At 37.2% G+C, this 25,611-nt stretch overlaps 1 protein-coding gene across 1 annotated transcript; it reads right to left on the reverse strand.

Annotated features, from left to right (window-relative positions):
* Positions 1-24: 24 nt before the first annotated feature.
* LOC150079724 (uncharacterized) lies at positions 25-22,576 on the reverse strand. The gene is given in 4 exon segments (XM_090383191.1): positions 25-236; positions 373-702; positions 872-2,042; positions 20,630-22,576. Coding segments are annotated over 4 exon segments (3,660 nt in total).
* Between the last annotated feature and the right edge of the window lie 3,035 nt (positions 22,577-25,611).

A 25,611-nucleotide genomic window follows, 5' to 3' on the forward strand; every position in this document is an offset into this window, starting at 1 on the left:
GAGGTTTGTTCACTGTGAGAACTTCTATTCGCATGATGGACAACTGAAAGGTTTTTCTTCAGTATGAATTCTGAGATGGCACGTGAGGTACGCTGATTGTGAGAACTTCTTCTTCCATGTTGGACAACTGAAAGGTTTTTCTCCAGTATGAATTCTGAGATGGCAGCTGAGGTGCGATAATTTTGAGAACTTCTTCTGACGTGATATTTCAGGGCGGTTTTCCATTGGAACTTTTTCTTATAGATTGGACAATTAAAAGGTTTTTCTCCATTATGAATTGTGACATGGCGTCTGAGACTCGCTGAGCGTGTAAACTTCTCCTGACAGGTTGAACAGCTGAAAGGTTTTTCTCCATTATGAATTCTGACATGCCCTCTGAGGTCCCCTGATTGTGGGAACTTCTTCTGACATATCGGACATATGAAATTCTGAGATCATATTTCAAGTCGTCTTTACGTGAGAACTTATTTTCACAGATTGCACAACTGAAAGGATTTTCTCCGCTATGAATTCTGACATGGCGTCTGAGACTCGATGAGTGTGAGAACTTCTTCTGACATGTTAGACAGCTGAAAGGTTTTTCTCCAGTAAAAATTCTGAGATGAGATTGCAGGCCTGGGTTATCTGAGAACTTCTTCTCACAGCTTGGACATCTGAAAGGTTTTTCTCAAGTATGAATTATGACATGGCTTTTGAGGTGCGCTGACTGGGAGAACTTGTTCTCACAAGTTGGACAGGTGAAAGGTTTTTCTTAAGTATGAATTCTCGGATGGCATCTCAGGTGCGATAATTGTGAGAACTTCTTCTGACATGTTGGACAACTCAAAGGTTTTTTTTCCAGTATGAATTCTGAGATGATAATTCAGCCTACTTTTATTTCGGAACTTCTCCTGACATGTTGGACAAATGAAAGGTTTTTCTCCACTATGAATTCTGACATGGTCTCTGAGACTCGATGAGTGTGAGAACTTCTTCTGACATGTTAGACAGCTGAAAGGTTTTTCTCCAGTATGAATTCTGAGATGAGATTGCAGGCCTGGTTTATCTGAGAACTTCTTCTCACAGCTTGGACAACTGAAAGGTTTTTCTCCAGTATGAATTTTGACATGGCTTTTGAGGTGCGCTGACTGTGAGAACTTCTTCTCACATGATGGACAGGTGAAAGGTTTCTCTTCAGTATGAATTCTGAGATGGCATCTGAGGTGCCCTAATTGTGGGAACTTCTTCTCACATGATGGGCAACTCAAAAGTTTTTCTCCACTATGAATTCTGACATGGTGTCTGAGAGTCGATGAGTGTGAGAACTTTTTCTGACATGTTAGACAGCTGAAAGGTTTTTCTCCAGTATGAATTCTGAGATGAGATTGAAGGCTTGGTTTATCTGAGAACTTCTTCTCACAGCTTGGACAACTGATAGGTTTTTCTCCAGTATGAATTATGACATGTCTTTTAAGGTGAGCTGACTGTGAGAACTTCTTCTCACATGATGGACAGGTGAAAGGTTTTTCTTCAGTATGAATTCTGAGATGGCTTCTGAGGTGCGATAATTGTGAGAACTTTTTCTCACATGATGGGCAACTCAAAAGTTTTTCTCCAGTATGAATTCTGACGTGGCGTCTGAGAGTCGATGAGTGTGAGAACTTTTTCTGACATGTTAGACAGCTGAAAGGTTTTTCTCCAGTATGAATTCTGAGATGAGATTGCAGGCTTGGTTTATCTGAGAACTTCTTCTCACAGCTTGGACAACTGATAGGTTTTTCTCCAGTATGAATTATGACATGTCTTTTAAGGTGCGCTGACTGTGAGAACTTCTTCTCACATGATGGACAACTGAAAGGTTTTTCTCCAGTATGAATTCTGAGATGGCATCTGAGTTGTGCTGATTGTGAGAACTTCTTCTGACATTTTGGACAGCTGAAAGGTTTTTCTCCAATGAATTCTGAGATGATATTGCAGGCCGGTTTTACGTTGGAACTTCTCACAGATTGGACAACTAAAAGGTTTTTCTCCACTATGAATTGTGACATGGCGTCAGAGACTCGCTGAGTGTGAGAACTACTTGTCACAGCTTAGACAACTGAAAGATTTTTCTCCATTATGTCAGGGCATATTTTGTCATGGCGTGTGAGGGGCTCTGACCGTGAGAACTTCTGATATGTTATAAAACTAAAAGGTTTTAAATTCTGTAGTGATTCAAGTTCTTATGATATTTAGTCCTTTCCATTACCAGTGTTCACCTTAACTCCTGTTTTCTATTTATATGCTGCCTCCTACCTAAAATAAATAGTAAAAATTCATATAAATACCATGTCCAGTAATCAAATATACACTCAATGTCCAAAAATTTTGAAACCTGTATTCAACAACTAGGTAGAGTCAGCCTTTTCTCAAAATACTGCCCGTAAACATTTTATCATATATTGCACTAAATGTTTGTGGACGTGTAGCCCCAGAATTGCACATTCTTCCATTAGGATATTCTCAGGTGCTGTGCGGTGGTTAACATAATACTGCGAAGGTAACATACCCTTTCTAACAAATTCCAGAAATCCTCAATTGGACTTAGATCTGAAAAATTAAGCAGCCAGAGTAGTTGTTTAAAATACTGGTAGTCACTCGGACTATGCAATTGTAATATATGCACTGTCGATAGCTGTGCTCCTGCATTAAAACAATTCCATCGCAGTAGGGGTAAAAGTGAAGTACTGCTGAATGAAGTTGGTGAGATACGACAAAAGATATCTAGAAAAAAAAGATATTTTTTGCAGGTAACCTGACCATCTAAACTTCTAAAAGGTATCACTGTTCCTAGTGCCGTAGCAAGTGGAAAAACGAATATTATAGACTATATCCATTCCATGCGTGGTCGACAATTAAGTCGGGATGCATGGATTCACGAGGCTCACGCCATCGTTTCACAGTACATCTGGTGCAAAAAAATTGTTCATTTTCACTGATTATACCAAATGACCTTTTTTTTTTTATTATTCCACATTTGTCTTGGCGTTGTTGGCACCGCTACATTAACATCATTCGAATTTTAAGTTTAGTACGGGCTTTTGTATGAGCACAGGACTGAAAGATCCTTCGATGCTCAAATTCAGCCGCAAAGTTCATTGAAATCAGCATTTCTTTGCCTAAATTGAATTTTTCGGTAATTCGTTCCACACTGGAACCTCTCTTCTGATTCACAATTCCTATTAGATTTGTGTGTCCACTTCCTTAAAAGTATCGACTTTCCTCTGTATTTCTTCATTTTAGAGGGGCATTTTCCTTTTTTTCTTCCAATCTTTGTACGCTTTGACGTAACTTCTTCCAACACTCTAGTGATTTCGTGTTTCTCAAATTAAACTCCTGCTAATTGTTCTCCAAGACAAACAACTTTCTGAAAATTGAAATCATCAGTCTTCTTCATGAATGGATCGAGTAAGAAGCACCAGAAAAAAGCCTACAGTATATACCAGATAATAAGGAACTTTTGGACATACCATGTCGCAATTCATATTCTCTTAACTTAAGTTTGGTGTCTATTGAAGGCAAATTCAAATGGTTTCTAATATTTTGGTCAGTGAGTGAAAATTTAATCCGGATAACACAATACATCAAATTTTGTAAATTTAATAGAATTTTTGTTTAAATTAGTTTCAAATTTCTCATAACTTGGACTTTATATATATATATATATATTTTTTTTCAACTTAGGAGTCAGGGCTTACTGTTCCCAGGAGGACAAAATAATTACAAAATATAAAGAAAAAGGCAAACAAGATTTCAATTTCATAAGAGAAATTCCAAGATATTCTCCCATATAAATAAAAAATAATAAATAATTCGTGATATTCTGAATTCAATAACAGAGAAGACATTAAATATTAAACTAAAATTTTCTCTATGGAAGATGGAAGAGGGTTCGTCCTCCCATTAATATCACGGATTATCGATGACATTCTGAGCTGATAATTGGAAAAGTTAACTTTTAAATTAAAACTTGCATTTAAACGAAATAAAACCATTCGCAGAAGAAAACACCTCCCGATCCTTTCTGCGATATTCATATTTTTGTAAAAACAAAAAAGCATTTGGCAGGATTCATCATAGACAATTGTGAGATGGAAGCAGTCAACCAATGGTGCGAACAGAAATAAGTTTTGCAAGAATAAATAATCACAGATCAGTTAAGTAACAAAAACCAATGTTTTTTTTTTTTTTTTGAAAATAAAATACCACTTATTGAAGTAAACAAATCTATTCTTATATATACAAACAACCAATAGATTAGCATAGCTAATTTTATAAAATCTGCATTCAAAACATCAGACCGCCTTGATAATAAAAATAGTCTTCCTCTTGCCACCGGTACTCACCACACGGATTCTCTAAGACGCTGAATATTGCACGACGTACGTGTATCATGTCTGCAGAATTGCGTCCTGCAGGTCTAAGAGAGTTCATGGCGGAGGATTCAAATTCTAAATCTGCCACTAAACGTTATCCTGGCGATGTTTATTGGGATTCTTTTTTCCGGCGGCGACAGAGACCCTGGAAGTCGCTTTCCTTCTCGAAAAACAACACTTGAACAATAGCGGCAACGTGGCACGGCGCATGATTCTATTGGAACGCATCTGTCTGCGCGTGTAGCACAGTGGTATCGTCACCATCCTCCATATACCGGGTGGAAAAGGCCTCGATTCGCATCCCATCGATGACGCGAGGACCTTTAGTGGGCTTTTTTCACTCCGTGGCTGAGTTAGTCGGTCTCAGGCATAGATAGCAAGATTTCCGTCCCCCCCAGAAAATGTTTTCCTTTTTTTTCACCTGGAAAATCGACCAGAGAACTCACGCAATTTACGGACAAAATAAATATGAGTAGAGACAAACATTTACATGGGACCCTAACATCATAATTTGGTTGGTGGAACGCATCTGTGCCATGTGGGTACAGAAATGGCCCAGATAAGCGGTGTACCTGATAACTCACAACAGACGTTAGTTTTCAGCATTCAAAGTGAAGTCTAAGGGTATGGATATTCAAAGTGATTTCGAAGAAAACATTCCATTATATATATTGCAAAATAATGCTTTGAGGTATGTAAGGCCTTGAATGGATTGAGCACGCTGAATTCTGACGGGATCCTTCCACTTGTTCAGATTACGAACCTAAGGGGGCATAAATTCAAATTAAGAAAAGACAGATGTAGAATAGATGTGCGGAAATTTGCCTTCAGCCAGCGGGTGGTTAATTGCTGGAACAAACTTCCATCTGTCGTTGTGGAAGTTGATAGGTTGAATAAATTTAAGGAGGAACTGGACAGGCATTTGGAGGGAATGGTGTGATTTTTTTTTTTTTTTTTTTTTTTTGGCTGATGCTGCATAAGCTCATACACTTGCTTTCTTGCATCAAATGCCACCAGCACTACAACTACTACTACTACTGGTCACCACGACGCTGTCGCCCATCTCACTACTATTCGAACTCACCACCTTTCCAGGTATATCGGTGCACTTCATTCACGAAAACGGTAATTCGGTGTAATTATGGATAAACATAGTGAGTTAACCGACTTCGAAAGAGGGATGATAGAGGATGATTGGCGCATGGTTCACTCTATCGCAGAGGTGGTACTGAAATTGACTATCTCCGTCGAGAGTATTAAAAGTGTATCGGAAGGATACCCTTTCCAGTATAACACCTCATTGTGGACAGGGCTGTGGGCGGAGATAGGTGGTGGTGGTAGATGAACGTGGCCATCGACATCGGTCTCGCATCGTTTCAGCCAGCCGTAGAGTCACAATAGCAAAAATCAAATCACCCGATTTCAATGAGGGACTTGACAGAAGTGTTTCCACCATGACATTCAGGTGATCATTAGCTGCTATATGTTATAGGAGCCACTAATCCACCAGAGTCGCATTGCTAACACCAGGACACAGGACCCTACAACTCAACGGACCGAAAGAACATCGGCACTGGTCCTGGTCCTTAGATGATTGGAGATTATTTCAAGTGGACAGAAGGATGCGTATCTGGGGGAAACCGCACGAATCTATGCACCTGTCATGTGAACAATGAACTTTTCAGGCAGGTAGACGGTTGGTAATGATGAGGGGCGGGTTCAACTGCAACACGTTAGGACTTCTGATGCAACCAGACTCATCTCTAAACGGTCAAGGCTATGTGTCCATCCTTGCCAACCATCTGCATCCCTTCATGGTCGTCGTGCACCCACAGGGCAATGGATTCTACCAGCAAGACAATGCAAATCCCCACAGCCGCGATGCGTAACGAATGGTTCGATCAGCATTTCGCAGATTTAACAGCCATGGAATGGCCTCCCTTTTCACCTGACTTGAACTGTGTGTGCCCTCTTTGAGACCCTGTGGAATGGTCCGTTCGAGCTTTGGATCTTCCACCCACGAATACTGTATAAAGGAATTGTTAACAGCAGTGCAGCAAACATGGATGGAAATATCTGCGGATGCTATCGTGAACTAGTGGACTCAATGCCACGCCCTTATCCGGGCAAAAGTCGAGCCTGCCCGTTACTAAATAGGTATCCCATTATTTCTGTGTAGTTAGTGTATGTCAGTTCTTCGTGTCAAATTCAAACGTTATTCATTGGAAAAAACCAACTATTTCCATTTCTCTATTGTATAATAACGCCGTTCAGATAGATTTTCAGAATGTTTAGCAATAGGTGGTAATAAGCGTAGGTATCTTGACAGGAGGAACATATGGAGGAGAAGGGTAATACGTGGATTGTGGAATTTAACAGCGTTGGCTGTGCTCTGGTTAAAGTACACCGCTATGTGTGTGTATGCATATGTTTTTTGTTTTTTGGGTGGCAAATCCCAAACATATAATTCGCCCTCCATTTCCTCTATTGAAACAGTCCTACTATAAAAGGAATGTAGTTCAGTGTGCATTCTCATAATTATGTGCTGGTCAGCTGTTTCAGGCCAGTTTGATACTAGATCAGTAATTTTCAATCGGGGTGCTGCAGCACCTTAGGGCGCCACAACAACATTCCAGGGGTGCCACGTAATCTGGGCTTAAGTTACTTAAACTTATTATATTTTAATTTATATGATTATTGCATTATAAAGAGGTGTACAGTATCTTTTTAATTTTGTGGTGATTTATAATTGATGTTTGTTTAGTACTTCTACATAAAGAATAAAATTGCACACTGTATATATATAATTTGTATTGTGAAATGCAATATTTATAATTGTATTAAATATCATATAACATATATTTTTAATGTTATATATATATATATATATATATATATATATATAACACCCTGTATATATATATATATATATATATATATATATACAGGGTGATTCACTACCAGTGCGACAAACTTGCAGGCGGTGTAGGGGGCACAAAGACGAATCGGAATCACTTAGCATTGCAGGTGAAATTTGCAGTTTCCGAAATGCATTCGTCATGCGGTAGAGGATGTTGAACCGAAGGTCGCGTGAACAGCGATCCCGCTGGAAGTCAGCATTTGCGAACCGTTTCTCTTGAAGAAACCAAGTAGCAAAAGTCCTCCGCAGTGGATAATCCGCAGGCTTCAATAATTGGACGCGTTGCAGATGGTATGAACTCATTTGGTTTGTTGACAGTATCCTCCATACAACAATTGTTGAACCAGTGGATTGGGAAATACCCAATCGTTGGCCTATCGCTTGAGTACTAGTACTCGGATTGCCTTTTGCAAGACGCAGGACATTCTCCTCATTGTCTGGCGTCCTCGTCGTTCGCTCTCGATTCATTGTACCTCTCGTGAAACAACCAGTCTCACGTAACCTTCTCTGCACACGTGCGAAAATCGTATGATGAGGAGCACGCCTGTGCGGGAAACGTTCCTGGTACAAGCGCAGAGCGACGCTCCCGTTATAGTCCGCAACTCCATACGCGGGGTGTATGTCGGCCAGTTCAACGTTTGAATACTCGTCCATCCTACTGCCTCGGGAACCGGTTCGCAAATGCTGACTTCCAGCGGGATCGCTGGAAGACTTCCAGTTCACGCGACCTCCCGTTCAACGTCCTCTACCGCTAGACGAAAGCATTTCGGACCCTGCAATGCTAAGTGATTCCGATTCGTCTTTGTGCGCCCTACACCTCCTGCAAGCTTGTCGCACTGGTAGTGAATCACAAGGTATATATATATATATATTTTTTTTTTTTTCTATATATATCTAGAAAATTGAGCAAGGGGGCAGCAAAATAAATAGACTACTTAGGGGTGCCGTTAATAAACAATTGTTGAACCATTGTACTAGAAAGCAGCATTCAACTGGCTTGTTTCTTGCTGACACCCATTAAGAGCCAGGAAGGAGATGAGTCTATTTTTGCTTACTGTACACCTTCCACAATAAATCCCATATAGTATTCTATGGTAGAGCAACTCCTGAAATTAATTCAACTCCGCCAAAGCCTTCTGTATATTGGTAGAAGCATGTGTTGCAAGAATGCAAGCGATTGAGCTTATGCAGCATCAGCCAAAAAAAAAAAAAAAAAAATGACAAAAGAAATCCCACTGAATGTTTGTCCAGTTCCTCCTTACACATATTTAAACTATCAACTTCCAAAACGACAGGTGGAAGTTTCTTCCAGCAATTAACAACCCGCTGGCTAAAGGCAAATTTCTTCACATCTATTCTTCATTTGTCTTTCCTCAATTTGAATTTATGCCCACTTAGGTACGTAATCTGAAAAAGCGGAACAATCTCACCAGATTTCAGCGTGCTCCACCCATTCAAAGCCTTATACACCTCAATCAGATCACCTCATAGGTGTTTACTCTCCAGCCGCTACAATTTGCAGAATTTAAGCCTCTCTTGGCAAGAGGACCCTTCATTCCCCTCACCAATCTTGTTGCCCTTTTCTCTACACACTCAAGCAAATTACATGATTCCTAAAATGAGGCCTCCAGACTTGTACGCAGTACTCAAGGCGTGGCCTGCCTGACCATTGCCTTATACAGAGGGACAATCACCTCCTTTTCCCTGCTAGCAAAATTCCTATATATCATTGAAAAAACCCCATGATATGCCATTGCAGTCCGTCTGCAATGTTCAGAAAACTTCATATCTGACTGCACAATTACTCCCAGGAGCTTTTCATTTTCTACGTTAAGTGTAGTACCACACAGTTGGTACGATTCTCTTCTGTTACTTCTACCCATTCGCAGTACTTTGCTTTTGCAAAGGTTAAACATCAGTTGCCACTTCTCAGCCAATCTGCACAAATTTTCTAGATCCTATTGCAGCGGAACACTGCCATCACTGTCATTAGCAACCCTGCCAATATTTGTATCATCTGTAAACTTCAACAATAAGCCTGATATACCTTATCAGGTATATAAACAAAACAACAATTGACCGAAAGCTGTTGGACTCTACTAATAACATGAGTTCACGAAGAGCTGCACCCATTGATTACTCCCCTCTGTCTTCTCCCACTCAACCATCCCTTTATCCACTCTAGCAAATTACCTATTTGCTTTCCACCACTCATGCACGTCTTCCAGTAACTCTATTCCGTTTAGCACCGTTTCCCTGAACTCCTTCCTCAAACCCTCCTCTTTCCATCTCCACCACTTTAATAATAATAATATTAATGAAATAATGGTAGGTACTGTTGGTAGAAAAACACTTATCATCTGTGATATCTGTAGCATTGGGTTTATAAATTTGCTATAACCTTTTCCTTTTTCTCCATTTTTCTAATAATTCTTAAAATCAGAGTAATTAAAATGTTATCTAGGATGTGGCAAATTTATAAACTCTTGGCCTCATTAACTGAACAAAAATTCTAAATAATTTGGATTGCTCCAAAAAGAGCATGTAATTTTGTTGTGAGATCGCAAAGTGATACTATTGAAAAGGTTTCGTTTTTTGGGAATAATTGATAACTGTTCATTTAAATTTTATCTGCGAAACCATTTAAAAGTGTTCAATCACAGAAATGGTTTAAATACATTTAGCCTTTAAATAATCTGTATTCTACAGGGCAATGTTTAGAAAAATAACAGTTATGTAGTAATAACTACCCAAAGAAAGAATAGGAAAAGGAACACATGACCATTTCCATAATTATTGGTTTTTATGTGAGTAAAGGGGCCTGTTGTACTGGAATCCATTGCTGAAATATAAACACGTATGTCCACTAATAATTTTAATAAACATTTAATTACAAATGGCTTCATCTTTCGAGGCTAAACGGACCTCTTCGTCAGCAAATTCTAACAGAATGCAGACGTTAAGAGAGAAAATTTTAACGGATACAATTGTACCTTCCATTCTTCGATGTCCTGGTAAAACGCGTCGGCCCACACCTGGAAACCTCATTATACCGCAAAGCAATGTGCTGCGGTCAGTTCACCAATTACAGTTCTGGCCACATCCCAAGCCATCTCAACAACTTTGCCCACACCCTGTTCTCTGGGGCCTTGAGCCTTTCCAACAGAGATGAAGCTAGGCTAAACGAGATTTCCAGAGTGAGGGCAGACTTGGTCAATTGTGACTATCCATCCCACATATTGAAAAAGTGCTTTTTGTAAGCGCACGATCTAGCGATCCACTTGAGACCATTAATTCACGACAATGTATCTACCTCCTACATTCCCTACTATCCGAGCATGTCGGGCTAGATTTCAAAAATCCTTCGAGAATCCAACATAAAATGCGTACAACTACCTTGTAGAAACTTGTGTTTGCTGGTTTCCAACGTGAAAACTCCGGTCGCCCCTCTCTTGCGCAACGGTGTATTATACCGCTTAATCTGCAAAGATTGTGACAGCCGCTACATAGGAGAGACCTCGAGACGCCTTCTAGCCAGACGTGCAGAATACGACAGATCGTTTTGCCTTGCTAAGTCGACTAGAAGTGTTCCAGAATCGCGGACCACTTCTGGTCGACTCATCATGGCCTTAATCCCAAGTGCGATTACGAAGTGATTGGCCAGTTCGACATTTTCGCCCATGGCTCAGGCTAGGTTCGCTTAATGTATAATTTAATTCAAGTACTGTTGGACAGACAACTCGTGTAGTCGGAACCCGCTAATTAACTGGTCTCAACTACTAAAGTTGTCTGTCCAACTGTTTAATAAAGTTTTGAGACTCTAGGATCTGCAGATATTTTTACTTATGTAATTTAAGAACTAAAAACCGCTGCAAAGGAATGAAACTACACGCTGTGTTAGACGCAACTGTTTTGAGACCAATTAATGAACACCAATCTATTGGTTAAATGGCCAATCTCGTGCTCACGCACGCATCATTGGGCGCACAACTATATCCTTTAATATTTTGCCTCTAACGCCCCATTCTGTTGGTATTTGCTGACGAACAGGCCGTTTAGCCTCGAAAGGTACAAACCATTTGTAAATAAACGTGTATTAAAATTTATATTGGTTTTATTTTTAATAATCATTCGTTAATGAAAATCACATTGAACCCACATAATCCGTGATGTCCTGGATTGTCAGTTCATCAAAGGTTTCAAAATTTCCAAATAGGCAATTTACGATCTAATTATTCCCAACAATATCAAATTATAAGCTTAAATTATATCATATAAAATAATTATAATTAACTCGTCGGATGTCTTCATAAACATTTTAGATGAACAGCCCATTGCAGTTTACTAATTTATGCCATTCAATTATAAGAAATTTATAATTGAATGGCATAAATTAGTAAACTACACATGCGATGTATCGTTAAAATGAATCCATTTTACCACCGGCTGCGTGTCTGCCACACACCTGTCCACAGAACTAACTAAAGTTTCCAAAGCTAGTCAAGTGGTGTCATACTCATAAACTGATCATATGATATGCAGTTGCTTTCTCCCACGGAGAAGTAAAGTACAGATTGGACAGTTGCCCAATTCCTCCCAGCGCTCTCACTTTCAGGATATGAAACTAACGTGGCGATCTGTGGACTTCAAAACTCACTGAGTAATTACAATCAAAGTAATAGTTTATGAAATAATTAAATTATTTCATAAAAAAACTTCGTGAAATATGTCATAACATCTTTACAGTTTCTGAAATCAAGTCAAGTCAGCCAGTCTCACTGACAAAGTGAAAGTGTTACAATCACCAAGGTAATGTGAGGATATGGATATTTATAATGAAAATCATAAATATCTAAATGTTATCCAATGGCATATGTCTCAGGTTACCTAGCTAGAAATATTTTAAAGCGCAATAATTGTAAAACATGTAAAGACTTTATTGGGCCCAAAAGATCTTGATATGGACAAATTATTCTTGTATTTGATGAGAGAGAGAGAGAGAGAGAGAGAGAGAGAGAGAGAGAGAGAGAGAGAGAGAGAGAGAGAGAGAGAGAGAGTATGGTTTTATATGACCATTAAAGGAATTGTTGAATACAATGAGAAGTGTATCAAATACTTTGCTTTTATGAAGTGTATTTGGTATTTCTTAAGGAAAAATTCTACAAAAATTATGCTAAAACAAGTTTTATTGATTTAGAGTGATTTGGGAACCAGGAGTTCCAAGCACATGTGCAAAAAGTGCTTATTCAGTTTATCTTGAAAATCATGGAAAAACAAAGAGTGAAAAACATGAATTTGGGTTACATCTCCAGTCAAGCATGAAACTCCCTTCAAAAACTATTGAAACATATTAAACACATGTAACTGGGAAATATTAACCATGTGCTGTAAAAGATAGAGGGGAAAATTGCCATCATTTCTCTTTTTTAGAGATCACTTGTATCAAAGAAATATTAATTGTTCACTATTGGTTTAACTGGCCATTCTGAACTAAATACACCTTAATGATAAATAACATATAGCTGAATAATTCGGTTTGAATTCCATTGTAGTATTGTATTCTGTTGAACTATTTCCCAAATATTTGTGAAGGATTGAGACTATTGAAACGAAGCCTTTGGTTTCATTTCCTTGTTGAGATCTGTTGAGCAATGAGGATGAACAAAACTCAGCTTTGAAGAATATGAAAAATGACAATACAAAAGACCTAGTTGACTCACCAACCAAATTTTGGAAAAAGTCTGTCACTTCTCTTAACCCTATCATGCTTCATATTTGCAACTATTCTCTGAGACTAAGTATATACCCAAAGCGTTTCAATCAGATTAACATACTTCTTGTATTCAAAAAAGGTGGCATGTGGTCTGTATAAGATTTCAGACCACTCCCCAGCAGAAAAAAGCATGCGTAAATTATTTTACACAGCAGTGCATAAACAAAGTTTCAATTTTTTCAAGCCTTACATATATCAAAATCAACATGGCTTTGGTCATTAACAATCAAGTGAAGTCTGAACTTTTTCTTCAACTCAGTGTATATGTATGTATGTGTTCTCTGGGAGCCCTATCGCTGTCATGAAAGGTCACATTGCTCTTGAGGCTCATGAGTCATATAATGCAATGTTTCCACAATGTCATTGTTAATCAAATGAAGTCTGAACCATTTATCTAACTCATTGTATTTGTATGTATCTGTTCTCTGTGTACTTATTGCTGCTAGGCTGTTATGTAGGGCCACATTGCTCCTGATGCTGAGGCTATGTAATGCAATGTTCCCATAGTGTCATCATCTACCAATTAATTTCTAAACCTTTTATCCCACTCAGTGCAATACTTCACAAAATAAGTGATGTCATCTCCACAGATTTTGAAATTAATGATTGCATTATGGTTTGTGACAAAGTGCTTTATTATTAGTAGTATTGATATTCTTACATCATTACTGATTGGGTGGATTCACTCCCACAACGGGTGTTACTGTCAAGTACACAGGGTGGCTGTTATGTGTTGTGTTACTGTAGATCAGAACCTGTCGGATCTGTCTATTCGACAGGTATTTGGGATTGCAACTTTCTGGAATTCCTTGTATATGTCCCTAGTGCTGCTAGAGTCTTTGGCACCACACAATTGATGTTATACACCACATTTAGCTATTATGTGCTGGCTCTCCAAGTGGTGTGATATCTGCTTGGTTATGCAGCTGGTCATAATCTTGTATATCGTTGGGATACAACTGATAAGCCTGTTTGGATTCTATTGGATCCCTGTGGGGTTATTATTTTTATTATTATTTTTTTTTTCTTGTACTTGGCATTGTCTTTATGCTCTTTTTATATATTTTACAAGACATTTTATGTGAAGATATTATTAAATGAATCTGAATTGGACTACACTTAATTCAAATCTTTCATATGGAATGAGAAAATTCATAAATAAAAAGAATTTCAATTATATAGTGCTGTATTTTTGGGTTTTTTTTTTTTTGTTATTGTTATGCTAACTCAAATAATGATCTGAATGAAAGAAGGCTAAATTCTTTTTGTTAAAGAAAATAACTAACCCAGCAAAAAAACAATCAAAATTTAGTCACAGAGAATTGTCTTCCAAATTTTTCATTCAATTCGAGATTCTTCGTATTTCTGTGAAGTGTATAAAAAAAAAAAAAAAAAAATATATATATATATATATATATATATATATATATATTATTGGCTCTGGTTAGCAGGTAAACGATGCAGTGTTCATAGGATGTCAGATATAAAACAATAAACGAATAAAGGAAAAGAATTAAATAATAATTAGAGCCGAAGTTAAAAGCAGTTCAATTCATTCATTACAGCAAAACCTGAAACAACAGTTGAGATCAGTCAAAATGACAGATGTAAATTTATGGAATTAAGGTCAAAAAAGTAATATTTAAAAATATAATGCAGCCTACAAGGATATTAAGATGACAGAGATGTGTGCCATTTACAAAAAAAAACATTAATCAATACAGAATTTTATATAAACACTATTGGATTGGGGTGAGTGAAAATAAAAGGTTTGAGTACAGCGAGACAGGTGTATCAACAGATTTATACTTAAATCTGCTGTAATTAGCAACCTGAACCCAGTAGTCTCTATATAACGATCTGTATTTATAAATGTTAATCGCAACGGGCATCTTAACCTCCTCCTAAGCTAGCTTATGGATGTTTAGCCATGACTTTAGAGAAAACACCGATACTTGATGGTACCACACAGCTACTATAATGTCTGATGCATGTTTGCTGAAACCTCTGATTATGTTATATTTCGCTATTCTCCCGCCGTTCTTAGTGTTTTTTTTTTTTTAAATTGGAATAACAATTATGAAAATTTCATAGAATAATCCGCGAATTATTATTATATTATCCAACGCAATTACAAAACTTTGGAAAATGCTCCAGAAACAGTGCGCAGAAATTCGCATTGTTCCGGCTGTTTGTATACCTTGAAAGTGGGGCCTCCACTGTGTATGCATTTTAATATGTAACCCGAATTGCCATTTTCGTCTATGGGAGTGTCCTCTGTATGTTACTACTCTGTGGTTTCTCCGATCTGGGCGAAAAGCAGCGAGAATGTGTGTGCCCACTTCTACACCCTCGTAGAATGCCAAACGGTCAGAGGAGTTCACGAGATAGCCAGAATAAAGAACAGCACCGTATTCAGCAGTCACGGACTTGACCCCGGTCACTCAAGGCAGGTGTATTTATGCACCCGCGCCTTACCACTAGGCTACGAATACCAAAGTTTAAAGGGCTTGCATTCCTACCTTGGATTTTTGCTTTTTTAAATCTGCACATCAAAAATCCACGGAAGGGATACCCGCTTCTAAAAATTAACATTCGTTAGATGAAAACACATACTTGGATGATAAAAAAAAAAAAAAAAAGCAAAAATCTGCGGTAGGAGTATACTCTTGTGAAAATACTTTCAATTTTTACAGTGCATTTTATGTTGTTAGTTGATGTGCTTTGTTCGGTTTTTTTTTCTTCTTTAAATTGTTGAATTCGTTTTTTTGTAAACGGATATTTATACAAAAACGAAGTATTAAGAAAATTTTAAAAAAATTCATATGACGAAAATTCAACGTTCGAAGGCTTGCAAAGTATATAAAAATAAAAGAAACCGAACGAAACGGAATACTCTGGTTTCCTATTTTCCCCTTAAAACTATACATAGCCACTTGATCTGACAAACTTTCAAGGAAAATTTCTGTTGCTCTCACGCAGTATCAAATCTATGAGGGTGACAGGGGGGGATGAGTGAGTTTCTTCTTAGGTGGATTTCATTCCCCCAGCGAAGGCCAAAAAATATCAATTTTAATTTTGATTTGGCAGAACGGCATATTACATTGCTGATTTCGAAGAAAAGTGCTGGCAAACGCCATTGATGCCATGTGACAGCTTACTAGGGCAATGCCGTTGTCTCCACACGTATGTCACATGACTAAGTTACGCCACAAGTCACATGATTGGAAGTGCCGTTGTGATGTCATAAACATCACGCTACCTCTTCAGAGAAGCAAAGATTGTCAAACATGGCCTCAGACCACGCCCTCCGAAAATTCCAGGTATCTCTACACTTTTGTTAACTTTTAAATTTCTTACCTTTTATATCCAATAATAGCAATGGCATCGCTATATTAGGCAAATTGCGAAATTGTTCCACAAAAATTCACTGAGTACTCTCAATAAACGCCATCATAAAAACAGCAAAGTCAATATCATCAGTCGTGAACTGCTTTCGTTCATTCTTTGAAAACTAAACTGCTTTGTCTACAATATTCCTGTCCCCACTGTGCCTTGACCCACTAACTAACCATTATGGGATGTCATGTGACATTTTATACCCTGAAGGCAATCTGCGTACTGAAGGGATGGTGCCCTAAAGGTTGATAGATCCACGGAGTGGACACTCCCATAGACAATGGCAATTCCGGCTACATGTTAAAACGCATAGACAGTGGAAGCTCCACTTCCAGGGCATAAAAACAGGCCGAAACATTGCAAAGAAAAAAAAAAAGGACCCTGGAGCATTTTCTGAATTTTTGTGATTGCGTTGGACAATATATGAATTCGCAGATTATTATTGTATAATTTTCTTAATTTATTGTTATTCCAATACGCAAAAAAGAACATGAAGAAATGTGAATGAATAGCAATCCATAACATAAGTAAAGGTTCGGGCAAATTTATACAGTAGTCGTGTGGTTCGTTATTGTTTGGTTTTTAGGAGCAGTCACTTCCTGACCCCTGTTTAATCAAGAAGCGTGTGCTACGGCTACTGCTTCTTCCCACCTTGCTACGGATACGCGTGTGGTAATTTGAAATGCAGAGATTTTCTCTTTTCGTGGTTCACATCTCATGTTTTAACCCCCTGTTATTTTGTTTTACCCTCCTTTCAATCCTCACATATACTTCCAATTCATTTCGCTGATAAAAATATGTAAATGTATTTGTTTTCAGCTAAATAAAATTATTTAATTAGTAATAAATTTTAATATTTTACAAGTCATGGCCAATCATCCATAATATAGCTTCGGAGGAGGTGAAGATGCCATTTGCAATAGACATTAATAAATACAGATTATTTATCTACACTATTGGGTTCAGGTGGCTAATTATAGCAGGTTTCAGTACAATGAGGCCAGTGCATCTGTTTATATAAAAACACTGTATTGAAACCTTTTATTTTCACCCACTTCAATCCAGTAGTGTTTATATAAAATTCTGTATTTATTAATGTTTATGTCGCACATCACTGGCATCTTGATATCCTTGTAGGCTGGATTTTAGGCAATGTCTGGCCATTATATATTTAAATGTTACCTTTTTTACTTTAACTCCATAAATTTACAGCTGTCATTTTGACTAATCTCCACTGTTGTTTTAGGTTTTGATGTAATGAATGACTTGAACTGCTTTTAACTTCGGTTCTAATTCTTATTTAATTCTTTTCCTTTCCTGAATACCTGTAGGATAGTCAAAATTCCTGGATCTACAGTAACACGACACATAACAGCCACCCTGTGCACTTGGTAGTAATACTTGTCGCGGTGTGGATACACCTATATCTTAAAATACCGGGATTCCTGTTATTTTTTTTTCGGGTATTGATAAAAAAAATATCGGTTTTTCGCTACTAATTTAAAATTAATAATTGTTTCTAATTTAATGACATGAAGGTTTTAAAATCACCTTTATGTGATTATGACGTCGTTATCTCTACTTGCAAATGTTCCATAAATCATCGATAGGATACCATGGAACATTGCGACCTGTCCACAACTCTCGGTCAACTTCATGTCTCACCAAATCGTAACTCCCAAGTCCCGTTTCTTCACTATTGACTTTAGTTCAACTCCACCAAGTGTATAAATTATTTTTTGATTATTTTATTTTGAAGATGATTTGAGAATTTCTCCTAGTGACAATTTTGGGTGGTTCAAAGACATTTTTGTAGTATGAACTCTGAGATGTTTTATGATATATCCTTTTCATCAGAATCTCTCGCCACAAGTTAAGCAGCTCAAAGGCTTTCACCCAAAATGAACTTTAAGAAGAATTTTAGGCCATTGAAAAATTTTAATTTATTGAGAATTTCTGAGCACCGATTCAACAGCTGATCGGTTCCCCTTAATGTGTTCCATGAGTTGTGTTTCAAGATAGTTTATGAAGTTGCAGGTGTTTCTGAAGTTTTTCATTCTTTAAACTTTTTACCTCAAATTTTACAGCAAATGTATTTGTCCTTATTATGAATACCCCGATATCCTAAGGAGAAATCTTCAGTGCGTAGTGACAGATGTATAATGCTACTATTAAAAAGACTGGGTACTCTGTTTTGTCTACTGATATTTGATAAAACTCAGTCAGCAGTGTTAATTCGGTTGAATACCTTGTACGAGACGAGGTGAATCAGCCAAAAAAAAATAAAATAAATAAATAAATAAATTGCCACAGATTGAAGATTGCGATTTATGAATACATATGGAAATTTCACCTTTGGAAAAATGTATAGTATTACTTTTTTTACCATTTGGACCCTGAATCTGCGCGAATAAATTCAAATTAATGTCCGGTTCAGGAAACATCGCGAAAAAGTTCTTGATATCATTGTCCAGGTGTATGTTTTCTAGACAATTTTTTTTAAATTTCATCATAATTCAAGTTGCATACCTTCTGAATGATTCATAAGTGTTCTTTCTAAAAGAAAAAAGTTCAGGTGTCCTTTATTTGAAGTCCAAGTATTCTGTCGCATTTCTTCCTACTACAGCTGCATTCACCTTTCGCCTTCCACTCATCTGTATTCCTCTGAGATGGTTGGCTTTGAAACATCAATGAGTTACTTTGATTTCACAATTGTGGCTCTTGTTAAATGTACTCCAATAACCATAGCTTTCTGAAAATCGAAAAGTTGAAATGTGTTTCCCAAGACCGGATCGATTAAGAAGTCATAGGAAAGCGGATAGCAGGAATCTGACAGCAAGAAACTTCATGTTACCGCGTACTAATTTATATCTGCCTTCCTCGCATTTTATTATCTGTTTAGGTCAATTACAAAAGGTTTTTAAATTTCTAGCCACTGATTGTATAAGAAAATCAGCATAGACCTCATGGAAAAAGACTTGACAGACAAGTCAGCGATCGAAGATGACACAGCCCAAAGAAGAAGCTTAAAATAATGTCACTTTTAAATTAAAAAAAAAAAAAAAACTATATGAGCCTAAATAATAAACGTTCTCTTTATATTCCTCTACCATCAACTAATCCAGAAAATTGTACAACTAATCATTTTGTCAATTTTACAAACAACACCGTGTTTTGTAGCTGTTACAGGTGTTGGCCGCATGGCAGATTCAAATGCGTGTACTGTTGTAGTTTCTTCAACCACTTGGGTAATGAATATTTTTTTTTTTTTAAAGTGCTGTACTTTAATACAAAAAATCTATTTAATTTAGTATGATAGTCCTTCCTGGCCGGATATTTTGAGAGTTTATAAAACCACTACTTTGGGCCTCATAACCAAACACGAACAGAATTATTAAGCTAAAAGGCATGATACGATAAGCAAAGGGCGCTGATAATCTTGCAAATTAGAATTCCTTCTAATTGTGAACATCTTTCGGATGATCAGAGAGGTAGAAACAACACATCTTGTAAAATTCAAGCTTTTGGTAATTCAGAGAGAGCGTATAAATATGGGGGTGGAGTAGACAAATTAGAATATTGAAGAATGAAAAATGGCAGAGGAAGGAAGCGATTTTAGATTATGATTCAGGCAGACAATGAGGTTGTCAATGCGGTAGGTGGCAACGAAGAACTGTGGTATTCTGACCGCAATATATGGAACATTTTGTTGGAGAGATAGTGAGGGTTATAATTCCACTGTGCGATTGTACAAGAGTATATATTGTTCGTTGAGAAAGAGCCACAGCGAGGTTATGGAAATTCAAAGGCAACCATTATTTTCTTTTATATTTGATTAAAAGAAACAATTTTAATTTAATTAGTTATCCAAATGAATAAAGTATTAAAAGAGAAATATAAGAGAAGGTTGTTTTAAAGAGAAAATCAACAGAAATACAGTGCAATTTAATTTCATCATTCTACAGTTTATATTTATCGGAAGTATTAACAAAAAAATTCAAACATACAGATTACATAAGGCATATTTCTGATGTTATTCAAAGCTTTTCATTTTTCCAAATGAATTGATTACCATGCCACTGTTAATTTATGAAGTATCCGTAGATTTTGAAGGGCTTGAAAAATTATATTCGTTTATTCTACGATCGAATCCTGCTGTGAACTATGAAAATCTTTTCTTTCTGGGATCATCTTAGCAATTCTCTTAGAACGTCTTCTCAGAGTTTGAAGAGCTGAACTGTTTTTCTCCAGATTGAGATGGTTTCTAATGTTTCCACTCTCTGAGGATTTATCCCCACAAGTTTCGCTGTTGAAAGATTTTCCTCCAGCATTAATTCTGATATGCCGTCTGAGGCTCGCTGAATATGATGGACCGCTGAAAGGTTTTTCTCCAGTATGAACTCTGAGATGGCTTCTAAGATTCGCTGACTGTGAGAACTTCTTCTGACATGTTGGACAGCTGAAAGGTTTTTCTTCAGTGTGAATACTGAGATGATATTGGAGGCCTGATTTCCGAGAGAACTTCTTCTTACAGATTGGACAACTGAAAGGTTTTTCTCCACTATGAATTCTGAGATGATATTGCAGACTGTTTTTATCTCGGAACTGCTTCTGACATGTTAGACAGCTAAAAGGTTTTTCTCCACTATGAATTCTGAGATGATATTCCAGGCCGTATTTACGTGAGTACTTCTTCTCACAGATTGGACAACTGAAAGGTTTTTCTCCAGTATGAATTCTGAGATGATACTGTAGGCCGTGTTTATTTAAGAACTTCTTCTCACAGCTTGGACAACTGAAAGGTTTTTCTCCACTATGAATTCTGACATGTCGTTTGAGGCCGGCTGAATCTAAGAACTTCTTCTCACATGTTGGACAGCTGAAAGGTTTTTCTCCACTATGAATTCTGAGATGATATTGCAGTCCTGATTTCTGAAAGAACTTCTTCTCACAGATTGGGCAACTGAAAGGTTTTTCTCCACTATGAATTCTGAGATGATATTGCAGGCCTGATTTCTGAGAGAAGTTCTTCTCACAGCTTGGACAGCTGAAAGGTTTTTCTGCAGTATGAATTCTAACATGGCTTCTGAGCTTCGTTGACTCTGAGAACTTCTTCTCACATGTTGGACAGGTGAAAGGTTTTTCTCCAGTATGAATTCTGAGATGATATTGCAGGTCTGATTTCCGAAAGAATTTCTTCTCACAGATTGGGCAACTGAAAGGTTTTTCTCCACTATGAATTCTGAGATGACATTGCAGGACGTTTTTTCTTGAAAACTTCTTCTCACAGCTTGGACAGCTGAAAGGTTTTTCTCCAGTATGATTTCTGAGATGATATTGCAGGCTGCTTTTATCTCGGAACTCCTTCTGACATGTTAGACAGCTAAAAGGTTTTTCTCCAGTATGAATTTTGAGATGATATTGCAGGCCTGAATTCTGAGAGAACTTCTTCTCACAGAATGGACAACTAAAAGGTTTTTCTCCACTATGAATTCTGAGATGATATTGCAGACTGCTTTTATCTCGGAACTGCTTCTGACATGTTAGACAGCTAAAAGGTTTTTCTCCACTATGAATTCTGAGATGATATTTCAGACCGTCTTTACGTGAGAACTTCTTCTCACAGATTGGACAGCTGAAAGGTTTTTCTCCCCTATGAATTCTGAGATGATATTGTAGGTAGCTTTCATGTCGGAACTTCTTCTGACATGTTACACAGCTAAAAGGTTTTTCTCCAGTATGAAATCTGAGATGATACTGCAGACCGGATTTCTGTGAGAACTTCTTCTCACAGCATGGACAACTGAAAGGTTTTTCTCCACTATGAATTCTGAGATGACATTGCAGGTTGCTGTTATTTCGAAACTTCTTCTGACATGTTACGCAGCTAAAAGGTTTTTCTCCAGTATGAATTCTGAGATGATACTGCAGGCCGGATTTCTTTGAGAACTTCTTCTCACAGCTTTGACAACTGACAGGTTTTTCTCCAGTATGAATTCTGAGATGATATTGCAGGTCGGTTTTCCTTTTGAACTTCTTCTCACAGATTGGACAATTGAGTGGGTTTTTCTCCAGTATTAATTCTGACATGGCGTCTGAGATGCACTGAAACTGAGACCTTCTTAAACCGTTGGACAGCTGAAAGGTTTTTCTCCAGTATTAATTCCGAGATAATATTGCAGGCCGTTTTCAGGTGAAAACGTCTCACAGCTACGACTGCTGAAAGGTTTTTCTCGATTACGAATTTTGAGATGGTTTCTGAGTTTTCCCGTCTTTTAAGAGCTTCTTTTCAAAGGTTGGGCAGATGAATGGTTTCTCCCTAATTTGATACTTAGGTGAATTTTTGGAATTTTTTTTGTGAAAACTTCTCATTGCTTTAACAGCCAAACGGTTTTTCTCCAATATAAATTCTGTTTAATAGAATTTAGACACATGAAGTGTTTTTCTGCAAAGTATCCTTTGCGATAACTTTTAATACTTCCATTTACTCACAATTACTCAACACTGTTTGGTCAGGTGGAAATCTCATGAAATGTTATGTGAACTCAGAACTTCTTCCACGTAACCTCACAAAAGAAATGTCTCTCCTTTCGGTCTGTATTTGATGTGCAAATTCCTTTCTTCGTCCATAATCATTATCAAACGATTTAGTTATAATCTGATGGTAGTATGACATAAATTTTTGTTTCGTTTTTGCTAAGTTCCCGTTTGATACTACGCGCAATATTTAATTCGTTCTGTTCAGTTCTGCAGTTGTTCCACAATTTGTAAATTTACAAAAAATCTGCACAGAATCCTTGTTAGAACAGGCGAAGCAGGTGTTAAGCATGTAGTTTCGGGTCTCTCGTTTCAAATTATATGGAGGTTTTCGTTTCTCAGAAATTCACTGTTTTTAAAATATTTTCTAACTTAATCCTTTAAAATTGATAGTTCAGTAGTGATTCAAATTCTTATGATATTTTGTCTTTACATTACCAGCGTTCACCTTAACTCCTGTTTTCTATTTTATATGCTACATGTAACCTAAAATAAACGGGAAAAATTCATATAAATATCATGTCCAATAATCAAAAATACACTCAATGTTCAAAAATTTTGAAACCTTTATTCAATACCTAGATAGAGTCAGCTTTTTCTCGAAATACTTCCTGAAAATATTTTGCCATATATTGCACTAAATGTTTGTGGACGGGTAGCCCCAGATTTTGCCTTCCTTTCATTTGGATATTTGACAGCTGCTGTATTGTGGTTGACATAATATTAAAAGGCTGACATGCCCTTTGCAACATATTCCAGACATCCTCAAATGGACTCAGATCTGAAAAATTAAGCAGCCAGTGTAGATTTTTATAATACTGGTAATGTCTGTTCAACTATTCAGTTATAATATTAGCACTGTCGATGGCTGTGCTATTGCACTAAAACAATTCATTGCAGTAGGAGTAAAAGTCAAGCACTGCAGAATGAAATTGGTCAGACACGACTAAAGAAAAGAGAAAAAAAAGAAAGATTTTTTGCAGGTAACCTGACCATCTACTCTTCTAAAAGGTATCACTGGTCCTAGTTCATAGCAAGTGGATATAATGAATATTATAGTCTATCTCTATTCCATGCGTGGTAGACAATTAATCTGGATGCATTGGATTCACGAGGCTCACGCCATCGTTGCACAGTACAACTTGTGCAAAAAAAATTGTAAATTTTCACTGGTTATACCACATGACCTCGAGTTAATGAATCGATTAACTTGTAGTAATTTGTGGCCTGTCAAGGCATTATTGGCGTGGGCTACGTTTTGGTATCAAGATAGTATAAAATGGAAAAACGAAGAACCTATTTTTTTGTTGTCAATTTAGGAGTCAGTACTTACTGTTCACAGTAAGTACTGACTTACTGTGAAAAGTAAGTACTGACTCCTAAATTGTTTTAGGAGTCAGTACTTTAGGAGTCATTTTAATTATTTCGTTCTTCTTCTGTGAACAGTAGTGTACATCTACATACACTACTGTTCACAGAAGAAGAACGAAATAACTAAAATATAATGAAAAAGGTAAACACAACAAGATTTAGATTTCATGAGAGAAATTCACAATATCCTGTCGTAAAAAAAAAAATAATAAATAAATAAAATAATTCTTGATGTTCTGGATTCACTAACAGCGAAGACATTAAATATTAAACTGAAATATTCTCTATGGAAGATGGAAGAGGGTTCCTCCTCCGATTAATATCACGGATTATTGAGGACATACTGAGCTGCTAATTGGAAAAGTTAACGTTTAAATTAAGAACTTGCATTTAAACTAGATAAAGACCACTGGCAAAAGAAAACATCTCCTGACTCTTTCTGTGATATTCATATTTTTGGAAAACCAAAAAAAGGATTGGGCAGGATTCATCTTAGGCTATTGTAAGATGGAAGCAGTCAAGGTATGGTGCGAAGAGAAATAAGTTTTGCAAAGATAAATAATCACAGATCAGATAATTAACAAAAACTAATGATTTTTTTTTTTTTTTGGAAAATAAAATACCATTTATTGAAGTAAACAAATCTAGTTCTTGCTTGACTCACATGACTCAAGATTTAATGATTATTATACAAATCTTCACCTTCATATACATACAAATAGCATATAGATTAACACAGCTAGTTTTATAAAATGGGCATTGAAAACACATGACCGCCTTCATAATAATAGTAATATCTTTCTCTTGCCACCGGAACCCATCACATGAACTAAGACCGCTGAAAGTTCCACAAGGTACGCTGCATCACGCCTGCAAAATTGTGTCCTGCATGTCTGCGACAATTCATGTCAGAGGTCTAATTCTGAATCTGCCACTAAACGTAATTCTGGGGATATTCAGTGGGATTCATGCCCTGCGGTGACCGTAGATCCTGGAAGTCGCTTTCGTACTCGAAAAACAACACTCAAACAATAAAGGCAAAGTGGCACGGCGTATAATTACAAGCAAGTTATGGACAAAAAAGTATGAGTAGATATAATCATTTACAGTGGACCGAAATATCATAATTTGGTTGGTGGAAGGCATCTAGGCCATGTGAGTAGAGAGATGGCCCAGATAAGTGGTGTACGTGATAACTCACAACAGACGTTAGATTT

This window comes from Mastigoproctus giganteus, chromosome 10 (assembly GCF_048544385.1).
Source record: "Mastigoproctus giganteus isolate SK-2022 chromosome 10, ASM4854438v1, whole genome shotgun sequence".
Lineage (NCBI taxonomy): Eukaryota > Metazoa > Arthropoda > Arachnida > Uropygi > Thelyphonidae > Mastigoproctus > Mastigoproctus giganteus.